This window comes from Hydra vulgaris, chromosome 12 (genome assembly GCF_038396675.1).
Source record: "Hydra vulgaris chromosome 12, alternate assembly HydraT2T_AEP".
Lineage (NCBI taxonomy): Eukaryota > Metazoa > Cnidaria > Hydrozoa > Anthoathecata > Hydridae > Hydra > Hydra vulgaris.
This window is the reverse complement of record NC_088931.1, coordinates 870,001-882,500: the sequence shown is the minus strand read 5'-3', so window position 1 is coordinate 882,500 and position 12,500 is coordinate 870,001. Positions and strand designations below refer to the sequence as shown.

At 24.5% G+C, this 12,500-nt stretch overlaps 1 protein-coding gene across 1 annotated transcript in view; it reads left to right on the top strand.

Moving 5' to 3' along the window:
• LOC100213129 (la-related protein 1) overlaps positions 1–12,500 on the top strand; it is a 67,370-nt gene that overhangs the window by 20,695 nt on the left and 34,175 nt on the right. Inside the window, exons 6-8 of the mRNA XM_065811162.1 lie at positions 3,215–3,371; positions 3,485–3,539; positions 11,119–11,208. Coding sequence (XP_065667234.1) covers positions 3,215–3,371; positions 3,485–3,539; positions 11,119–11,208 — 302 coding nt within the window. The remainder of the gene's footprint in view (positions 1–3,214; positions 3,372–3,484; positions 3,540–11,118; positions 11,209–12,500) is intronic.

Sequence of the window (12,500 nt, the reverse complement as noted above, 5' to 3'; positions counted from 1 at the left end):
TATGGCAGATAAAAGAAAACTTAAAAATAACACCAAAATTAACTTGGTCAATAATTAAACAAGTCCCTGCCTACAGCAACGTAACAAAAAAATGCTTGCTTTGCCTTCATGAAAAACTTTGCATAATATACAAAGGTACGCAAAAATAATTAAATAAAAAAACATAAATTATTTCTAAGTGCCGTCACGAAAACAAGTTCTTGCTTGACAACCACGAGCCCAAAGATTAAAAAAAAAACCACGCTTGCAAATAGTTATAGTTTTATAATTGTTTTTGAACGCCAGGATGTTTATTAAGTATATTTTTTAACGAAAAAAACAATGTATTTTTTACCTGATGATTGCTAAACACATGAAACTTTTAGTAGTAAAAATCATGTAGTTATTTTTATTTAATCTCATCAAAAAATCAAATATATATATATATATATATATATATATATATATATATATATATATATATATATATATATATATATATATATATATATATATATATATATAAGGGATGCGGAGTCCCAAAAAGGACCCTGGATTTGAAAGTCACAAAAAGATTACTTCATACTAGTTTTTGGTATCCAGGAGCTCTAAAAATATAAATAAGTTTATGAACTACAGATAGGAAAAAAATTAAGACTTTTAAGTTAGAGGAATGATCATTTTTTGAACCCGGAGTCCGTAGGTATAATGGCGGCAAGTACTCCAGGACTCCGGGCTTAAAAACAATAAGTTTCAAGTCATTAAATCTCATGAATTTTTTTCTTATAGCAGATCATAAGTCAACAAACATGTTTAGAGCTTCTGGACACTACAGACTCGGAAAAAGTATAAATATGTATAAATAATCTAAAAAAAGTATGAATAATCTAAAAAAAAAAAGTAGAGATATAAAGCCGGAGTCCTTTTGGGACTCCGCATCCCTGATATATATATATATATATATATATATATATATATATATATATATATATATATATACATATACATATACACACACACATTTGTAATACCTAAAACTAAATATTTATCACCTCATTTTAATTAGAAAGAGTTTAGAGTTTAAAGTAAAAAGTAGAACATATCGCTTTTTACACACTCATGTGTTTATATTTATTTCATAAAAAATTAAGTCCAAGAAATAGTTATCTAACTAAAGATGATTTAGTAATAGTTTGCAACTAGTTTTTTTAAATAAGGTTTACCATGTCTTTCTTGCTAGAATTATTGGACATTATTTCTCTGCTAGCAATTTGAATGTAAGTATTTCTTCTGGCCTGACGTAAGACATGACAAGCACTTTTAGATGTCATTTTTACACATCTTTTAACAGATTGTGTATGAGAAGGCCACTTTGTTACTTTCATTGAAGTGTTAATAAATTATTTAACTGCTTCAGTTGATAAATGACATGGTAGAGGTGGTTCAGTAATATCACTCCTATAAGTCTATAAGTTCAGACAAACAGGTTGCTTCCATAATGATTGCAGGAGTTTTTTGAATCCTAAAAGATCTCCAAATTAAAGTGCATCTTTCCCTGCTCCCCTTAATTCAACTATTTTATGTACTGCTTCTTTTCACTTTGACTATAGAGCTATGACTATAGAGCTTGACTATACAACTGCTTCTTTTCGATTTGACTATAGAGCATACTTTGCAAAACTGATTCAGGGTGAATATACCATGCTGATTGTTTGAAAGTGGGTAAAACAATGTCAATTACCTTTATAGTTTGATTTTTTTAGTAATTGCATATGCTTAAGTAAGTATATTGGTCCTTCCACCAAGCACGAATTTACTTTAATGTTAAACCAGTTAGGAATATAGACACCTACTATGTACTCAACAATCATTTTCAACATTTTTAAAAGGTCACCTGTTAACCCATGTTTAAACACCCAGATTCTGCAAAACCTTAAAGCGGTTGTTACCCATCTACTATGACAAACAAGACTGATTTCTAGTAATGCAAGTCTCTTAGGTAAAACTCCAGTTTTAATAGATATCACAATTTGGTACACATAGCTCTGATTGGTGCTTAGATATTTGATAATGTCAGGACTGAGGTAGATAAATGGAGAGTTTTCACACACTTTTAAAAATTCTGGGTTAATTTCAAGGTTGGTAGCATCATTCAATATCTTACCCATCGGTAGTGACCAATTGATTGCTGGCTTTAGTAGGACCATCAAGAAACTAATAAGACTTCTTAACCCTTGTTCTCCAGTGTGCAGATCACATACAATGCATACAAGTTTTTTGTTAAGTTTTTTTTCAACCCAAGCTATCACTCTTTCTGCCTAAATTAAAATTAAATTTGGTTCTTCAGGAACAAAATGGAATAGATAATTTCCACCAAGTTCGCTGCACACAATATATGTTCTTCTTTTATTAAACCTGGGAATTTTCTGCCTTCAACATCAAAAAATTTTTTAGTGTCATCTTTTCTACCATTAAAAAAAATACAACACAAACCATTATTGTTCAGTTTATCTTGGAGTTTTAAGGTCAACTCTTTTCCAATTTTTTCTTGAGATCGCTTAACTTTGTTGTGGTCAATAATTAAGCAAGTGTTTCCTTTAGTGATAATTTTAGCATCATTAAGGGCAGCAGTTGCTATTTCTTAAACCTGTATAATGCTTTAAGCTTGCTTATGTAATATTTTTTATATTTATGGTAATACACTTTTATTAATACACTTTTTATTAATATACTTTTTTCATTTTTTTTTTTGCTTGTTTTTGAAATATTAATTTTTTATTCTATCATTTGTTTCTTCACAGACTTCAAAGTAAGTCACTCTTGGGGGAAAAAAAAAAATTTCTTGATTAAGAATCTGCTGTTCCGTTTTTTTTATTGTTTTATTTGTGAAACCTGATTTTCTATTGAATGTTCTTTAATTTTTTTATTTTGGTTTCGAGTTTCAATATGATCAATGCCAGCTATTTGAAGGATAGCTTGGTTAACTTTTTCTCTTTGATATCTAACACAATTTTTTGTTTATTTTTAACAAATTTATTTTTCACAAATTTTTTATTTATTTTTAAACCATTTTTCTATTGCTATGCATTTACTTAAACAAAAAAAATACTAAAAAAGATACAAAAATTTATATTTTTGTCTGTTTTCCTATTTTTAATTTGGTTTAAACTAATAATCTACCTTGATCCCATCCCTCCTTTCAATATAAAAACTTATGATTAAACTGTATTTTAAGTTTCAGCTGGATATGAGGAACAAAATGGTTTTTATGTTACTCCTGATGGACTTTTTGTTCCTCAGCAACATGGAGGTTTTTATGCTGAAGAGCCAGTCCAACCAATCACAACAGTTGTTGATAAAACTGTTCTCAAAGATCTTATTAGAAAACAAATGTACGTTTTTTTAAATTTATTGTTTGATTATTTTATATAAATGTATATAGAATGTTTGTTATATATATATAGTTGTTATTTTCTAATGAAATCTAAATTTCATTAATTTTCAGTGAATATTATTTTTCTGAAGAAAATCTCATTGGTGATTTTTTTTTACGCCAACAGGTAAGAATAAATTTTACAGATTCATTATTAATACATATTTTTTTAACTGTTATGTTAATTAAAGTTATCAGCAATAATATAAAAATAAAGTTTTATATATAGATACCAATATTAATTGATACCTATTCAAATTCTTTTGTAAAATTAAAAAAAATGAAAAGTAAAATTGTTTGTGAAAAAATTTTGTTTTTATAAAAAGAATAGTATTCATATTACAGGGTGGCCACACATCCTCTAAAATCTTATGTCTTAATTTAAAAAAGAAGTTTCTTAATTCCCTGAAAGTTTAAAATGACTCGTTAACTTTTTTTTTTTAAAAAGGTACTTTTTGATTAAATTAATAATTAAAGAATGCATGATAGCATGAAAAGCTATCTTAATTGTATTTAAAACTTATATGTTGTTTATAAAAGTTTTATTTTTTATTGCAGTTTTTGTTTTTGTTATTACAAATTCCAATAACAAAGGCAGCTGAGGCAATTTTGAGTCTAGAAATTGAACTTGTTTGCATTTTAGTTGTTATTTTCTAATGTTTCCCATAAAAAATATGTTTGTTTTTATTAGATATCAGTCTTTCACAGGAAGGCGTACGATCGCATGCAATTATATGACCACCCAAAAAGTAATTTGTTTTGACGATTTGACCACGACTTTTGATATATTCTCTAAATTTAAAAATGTGCTACAAAAACTATAATTAATAATTTTAATAATTTTCATTTACTTGAATAGATTATTTATTTACTAGTCGAGAACAAAACATCGTAATAGCAGAGCTAATCAAGACGAGTTCCCTTTGTACCAAAGTACTACTCATATACTGAGTAGGCAGAGCTAGGATTTGAACCTGCAATCCTGCTGCTACAGCCAATAATTATTCCATACTTTTTAGCAGCGCTTTAACTAACTGAGGTATCGCGGCTCTAAAACTTATCTAAAAAAAAAACTTTAAAAAAGAAAAAAAAATCTAAACGGAAGAGAAAATAAAATTGAACAAAAGCTAAAACACAAAAAAATATATATACAGACTGTCAGGAAGCGGGAGCGATTGCTCTTAAGTACTGACCACAAAGATAATATTTAGTTGCAAAAAACTGGCCAGATTTTTTAGTTGTTTTGAGACAATTACAAAAAAAAAATTAACTAGCAAAAGAAAATAACTTTTAATGCGAAAAAACTTAAAGCAAAATAAATTACGTTTAGAACAAATAATTTGGAAACATCGCTCTTTTATAATTTCTTTATTAAATTAAGCAATATTTTTTATATAAAGTTACATCTTATGATTGCCTAATAAGGAAACAAATGTTTTTTTATTTATCAAAGAGTATAATATAATTTTTATTTATATACTCGTATTATCTTATTTAAGGAGGGTTGGGGTTAGAGGGGGCTATAGCCCTGGACCCTGCAAGGTAAAAGCCCCGAAATAGTCAAGAAGACCTTTTTTTTAATCATTTTTATGCCTGGCACATAGAAAGGCCTCCAAAATAAAAATAGCCCCCAGCCCTGAAAAGTTCAACAAGATTCTAATAAAACTAACACTAGTTTTAGTTTTGTTTAAGCTAAATTATTTTATAAATAAAAAAAATTAAAATTTTTTAATAACTATTTTATTCTTTGTGTAGTTTGAAAAGTTTAACATATTTGAAACAATTCTTCTTAGTAAGATAAACAAATGAAGACTGCAGGGGAAAAAAGGTACATGTCACACATTTCCACTTTTGAGATAAATGAAATTTTGTCTTTGAAAGTTGCTATTTTTGTTCTTACTGTATTTTTTGGGACACTAAACCTTTTTTGGGTTAGATTTTTCTATTTTGCTAACCTTCAAGCTTATGTTTGTATGGTAGGGGACATAACTCAAATAGTTAAAAATGTGACGTGCACTTTTTGCCTGTGGTTTTCAAATGAAATAATTAAATCATCGAGTTACTGTAGAAATTAAATAAACTAGATAGAAATCAGCTAAAAAGATTAAAAAAAAAGAGGAAGCAGAACTGCTTCACAATACCGCTGATGAGTGGGCTTTTTTATTTTAATTAGTATTTAAAACAGAAAAAAGTAACTTTAAGTTTAAGTATAATGAGTTTGTAAGAATAGCAACTGAAGCAAAAATAATTAGAGTTAGTAAATTAATATCTAAGAACTTAAAACCTTTCATTATATCTAATCTTATGTTATATCTAATAACTTTCTCTCTCTCTATATATATATATATATTTATGTTCTGTCGTGACCTCAGGCCCGGTACTTGTTCACCTGCGAGTTACTTTGTATGCATGTTTGTGTTAAGTAACCAGAAACTTCTTGTATGTTTATTTCATAATTACTTTTATTAACTTTGATGATTAATAATTTCATTGAAAATGCAATTATTGTTGAAAGTTCTTTTTATTTACAAAATAAATTGTAAAAATTGCTTTAAAAGATTACATTAGAATAAAAAACAGCTACACAAAAGTACATTTACATAATAAATACATACTTTTTAAATAAAAAAATAAGAATATACTAATAAAATCTATAATGTATAATAAGCTTTCAAAATTTTGACAATTTAAAAAGTATATATTTAAAACATTTATTTTTGTAAACAAATAATAATAGTTTTAAAGATTTACAGCTTTGCAGATGTGGCTCTGAGAATGAGCCATTGTATTAAAGTAATAGTTCGTGTGATAAAATATTCTTAAAACAATTTATGCTAAAAATCTCAAACTTTTCAAAAATACAATTTAAAAAATATTTTAACAGAATACTCTGAAACTTTATTTCACTTAGTCAGCGTATTTTTTGAACCAATAGAATTAGTTTGTAGATTTAGCCGGTTTTTAGTGTTTGCAAATATTCTTTTTATTCTTCCGCACCAAGTTGTTTTGAGATAATTTAAGTTTATGTATGTTTCCATGTATGTCCATAAAACAAAAATTTTTTTGTTTTACAGACATACATAAACTTAAATGTTCTCAAAATGACTAAAAAATCTGGCCCCGTTTTTCGCTTATTTAATTGTCATGGCTTTCTAAAACAATTTGTCTTTTTTTTTCAATGAAATCTTACTTATCTTTTTAAATGTATTAACTTTAATTATTCTTATATTAAAATTCGTTGAGACTTTTGTTTTCGTAGAATGTCGTTATTTATTAAAAAAAACAACAATTTTTTATTTTTTAATAACGTTTATGATAAAATATGCACACTTAAACAATTTATATATTATAAATTAAAAAAATATAAACAACTGTCAATTATACTTTTAAAAAAAGTCATTATCAGTAAATCGTTACTTTATTTAAAAGCGTTTCGCTAATATAAAAACATTAGTTATATGTTTTGATGTAATTTATTTCGCTTAAGGTATAATTCAGAATATTTTTGATTTCGTTTTAACAATGTTTTTAAAAATAGCCGTGGTCAAATCGTCAAAGCAAAATGTAATTTGCCTGGTCATATAAAAACGTGTGATCGCATGCCTTCCTGTGAAAGGCTGGATATAATATCTTTGTATAAAATTAATTTCACCAACTGCAGCTTGTTGACAGTATTTCAAATCTTGATTACAAAGAGGTGGGAAACACGACACAAATGTACTGTGTAATAATCGTTAAAGTTATCTAACATTGTAAACAGTAGAATCAAGAGTATAAAGAAGCATATAAAAGAAAAAAACAGATTATATTTTATGTTATGGTATTCATTTTGTTAAAGAAACTTTTTGGTAAATTGAAACAAGTCTTATTACACCAAACTTTTTATGAAAAAAAAAAGTTGAATAAATGTAAACATTTTTGTTTTTAATTTATTTATATTATTGGTAATATATTTTTTTTTTGGTAATCAATATTATACTCTTTCTTGATGTGTGTAGAATATTACAAAAATATTACTCAAGTTCATGTTTTTAAGTTGTTATTATTTACTTAACAAAAAGTGTTTATTTTAAATTCAAAAGTTTTGTCTATCATGTCATGTGGTTTGTATTCCTGCATACAATAAGTTATTTTAAAGCAATAATTCTCAACTATGTCAACATATTGACATTTATTTTGTTAATATATTAGGTCACATTTTTTATATTGATTTAAAAGAAATCTTAAATCATTTTTATTAAAAAAAAATAAAAACATTTTTTTTTATTCATACAATTTAGATAAAAGTTTACTATTAAAGATTTTCATAAAATTTTTATTTTTGTTCTTTTTTGTTTTGAAATCTTATTTTTTAATATACTTGGTAAGTTAAGAAGAAATTCATTAAAAATTAAATCTTTGTTTCTGAGCAAAATTCTCTGAACAAACTCATGTTAATAACTTGTTAATTTTTAAAAGTTAAAAATGAGTTTTTTTAAAATCGCAGATAGTAACTTAACTCTTTAATGATAACTCAGTAGTTTTTTGGCCAGATTTTTCTTAAAAAAAAAATTCAGTTTTATTTGATTATAAATTTATGTAATCTGAATAAGTTGTTGCAAATTCCTACCTCAAAAGTCTATACCAATATGTCAAAATATCTTACCAATGGTTGTGTTAGTGGTTGTGAAAATAATATATTTTTGATTCAAGTAGAGTACAAATATTTATTATTTTTATTTTCAATTTTTACAAATAACTTCTACAATTTAACAAATACAAAAGGAAAATTTGAAAAAACACAATATAGTTATGGTAACATAACATTTAGGGCTATTTTCTTTTCTATTTTCTAACTATAAGGTTCTCTTCATATATATCTTAACATTATGGTTTTGTAATATATTTTATGAGAAATGGTTTCCTTTATAGTAGTCTTAAAACAAAAAGCTCCCAAATCATTTATTTTATTTTGTAATTGTTCTCTTATTAATCTTATAGTGTAAATGTTCTTTATAATTATGTTGTAACATGTTCCATATTTATAAATCGTATAACAAAAAGATTTCCTTTTCTATTTTAAAATAACCTAATGTTGTAGAGGTTTCTTTTATTAATTGTATAATGTAAACATACCTTTCGTTCTTTTTATATTATTTTAATTTTTGTCATTATTTTTCTAAATTGTTTTTATACCTGATGAGTAATAAACAGAATGATAAAAAGTATTCATTCATACTATGGGGATTAGAATGTAATAAGTTCAAATTCCACATAAATGTTGTTGATAAATTAATTTTCACTGTATTGAAAAATTTTGAACTTCATCACAAAAACATCTTTAAAATTACTAAAAAATCATGTTGTTTTTAAATTGAAATTGCCAGGAATTTTGTTTGCAGATTTTTTTAATTTGTTTTTTGCATAAGGTGTAAATTAATTTAATAATAAGGTGTAAATTAATTTAATAATAAGGTGTAAATTAATTTAATAATAAGGTGTAAATTAATTTCTTAACTATTAATAGGAAATATATACATAGGAAAAAACTTTTGAAGAATGACAATAACATATATATATATATATATATATATATATATATATATATATATATATATATATATATATATATATATATATATATATATATATATATATATATATATATCATATCAGGTTTGGCCAGGAAGGCGTGCGATTTCAAGTCTTTATATGACCACGTAAATAATATTTTGTTTTTGATTTAACCACGGTTTTAAACAAATGCATTGAAACAATTAGTTTTTAATAACTTTAGAAATAAATAATTTCGACATGTTTATCTTTACTAATATTTTTTTATTAGCAAAACGCTTTTAAATAGCTAATTTATTAATTATTACATTAAGTAGCTAATGATTTTAATTAAAGTATCATTGAAAGTTGTATAATTTTTTATTTATATTATTTAATTATATAAGATTTTTTTATAAGTAAAACAAAAGTAAAAATTAAAAAAATTTTTTTTTTTAAATAAGCGACGACTTTAAACAGCGAAGATCTCTTTAATAAACTTTATATTAAAATAATTAAAGTTTTGATCTTTACTTAGGTTTTTATATTATTGAAACGCATTTAAATAAAGTAACAAATCACTGCTAATGATTTTTTTATAAAAAAATTAATGAATAATGTAAGTTTTTTTATATTTATTTAAGTATTTATTTTTTATTATAAATGTTTTTAAATGAAAAAAAAATTATAAAAAATTTTAAATAAACGATTTAATTATTTTTACTTTTTTTACTTTTTGTGCAAAGAATTGTTAAGAATCTTTTTTTAAACTTTTAAATGTATGCGTTTATTAAGCAATTGTCAGTTGTAAGTTGTTACTTTATTTAAAAAGGGTTTCGCATAATATGAAGTTATAAAAACATTAGTAAAGATAAACGATTCAAAGTATTTGTTCCAAACGTAATTTAGATAATCTTGTTATAGTTTATTATTTATTTTTAGTTGAGTTTTAATTTTATTTTTGCTATTTTAGTTTTAGTTATTTTTATTTTGTTTTTCGCTATTTTTTTTACGAAAATTTATTTGCTTCTTTAACGTTAATTTTTTTGTAAGTTTCTTTATAGTTGAGTTAAGATTTTTATAGCGCGTTTTTAAAACGCATACAAATTTTTAAAACTTATTAACAGCCGTGGTCAAATACGTAAAATCAAATATTATTTGCATGGTCATATTATGACGTGAAATTGCATGCCTTCCTGGCCAAGCCTGATATATATATATATTTTTTTTTGTTTTGTTTTTGTTTGAGTTAATGTTTTTAATAGGCTTTTGTTTACATTTAAAAAAAAAGTGTTTTAAAACTTTGGGATTTAAAATGATTTCTAAAGTTAAAAAATTATTTTTAATGTAATTTTTTAATTTTTAATTTAAGTTAAAAGTTTTGTTTATTATGTCATGGCTATTCATATACTCCAATTGTTTTTTATATCAAGAACAATCATTTACTAAATCTATTTCTTGTTGTTATAAAAAACTTTAAAACAACAAGAAGTTGTTATAAAAGTTTATAACAACTTCTTGTATATAACTTCTTGTTATAAACTTGGATCAATACAGCTACTTGTTATAAAGTATACAGGAGCAGACACGAATATTTTGTAATAGAGACTATCATTCATCTAAAATCATCCTGTTATACACCAGTATAATAACCTTATAGATGGTGTAGATCGTTCAGATCAAATGATAATATCATATCTGACAAAAAATGTGTTCAAAAATGATACAAAAAAAGCCTTAAGTCATTTAGTAAACATCGTTTTAATGTACACAACAAAAAGAATAGTTAACTTGATGTTCTTTATTTTTGAATAAAGCTGAAAAAGAAAATTGCTTTAAAATACTTTTAGAAATATTACACTATTAAGATATTGACTTCAAGAAATATTAAGGTCCATTCATAATGTTCATTCAGTTCAATTAAATTAACTACAAATTAAATGAAAAGCACAACGCCATAATGGCGTTGTGCTTTTCATTTAATTTGTAGTTATTTCTGATCTTTTTCTGAAACTTATCTTGATGCTAAAGCTATTGTGCACAAAAATTAAGTGACAGTGTAAGTGATCAATAGGTTTGATGGTGATAGTTCTTAAATTCTATTTGTTTTATTTTGTTTCAAGCTTTCTTTTCTAAAAATTTGAAGACATTACAAATTTTAATGTTTTATTTAGATGAGATGTGATGGATCGATACCAATTGAAATGATTGCTAATTTTAACAGAATAAAAAAATTGACTACTGATTATAGCTTAATTTTAGAGGTATTTACCTTATTTATACTTAGTAATTTCTATAATTTATCTATTTATTGGTACTTCTATGTTATATTTTTAATGAAATAGTTATATTATTACAAGTTTTTATATTCAGTTCATCAGTAAGCCTTTGATTCCCAATGAACCTCTTTAAACAATACTTAAAATACAATAAGTAAAAGATTAATGTTGTATATATGTGTGTATATATATGTGTTGTATATATGTTGTATATATATGTGTGTATATCTTATATTTTCAAAAAGATCACTCTTAAGGGTGTTATGATAAACTCATATAATCATTGAAGGTATATTTCAATTTTACAGATACAAATTATCCAACCTAACAAAAATAGTTGGGCAAATTTCTTTATCGTCAGGCTTGATTTTGAAATTTTATATATATATATATATATAAAATTTCAAAATCAAGAAAAAGAAAGCTTGAAACAAAATATATATATATTTTGAAATAAATGTATACATTTTGAAATATGTATATATATATATATATATATATATATATATATATATATATATATATATATATATATTTGATGTTTAGTACAAATATGCATTTCATGTGAAAAAATGCAATCAGTAATAATAAATGTTTAATATATTTTAAAACAAACTTTTCTCACCAATAACAGTTTTTAGGACATATTTTTGTATTTTTCACGTTTTTTACCAATATATTATAATTTGTTAGCACATGTTACAGGAATTTTAATGAAATAAAACAAAACATGGTAAATGATAAATATTTCATTATCTTGTACATGTAAACTAAAAATTCATTTTAATGAGATCAATAAATTTAAAACAATTAAAATACTTGACAAGATTGAAAGGTTCCCAACATTTCCAAATGTTTATTTTTCACTGTATTGACACATTAAAATGTTTTTTGGAATCAAATTTTTGCATATTCTTTTGAGATTTTTTGATTTAATAAAACCTTCTCTTAAAAAAGGTCCTCAGACAAACAAAAATGATTCAGTAACTAGTTTTACCTCTATTTGCACTGCTTGTGTGTGGGATGGGTTCTCCACAATAGTTTATTCTTATATTTTCTAATAAGTTGATTAAGGGAATCATTGGAAATATGTTTTGTCATTGGTGGCTCTGTGAGTTCAATGTTATACCATGAGATCATATAAATGTAATCATTAGCGTCAAAAATTATTTTTGGAATGACAAATTTTCTAATACCATCTCTACTCTCTGCTCTTGCTTTTAGAAGTCTACCCAAATCCAGCTCATATGTTTGCAGTCATCACATAGCACAGACAA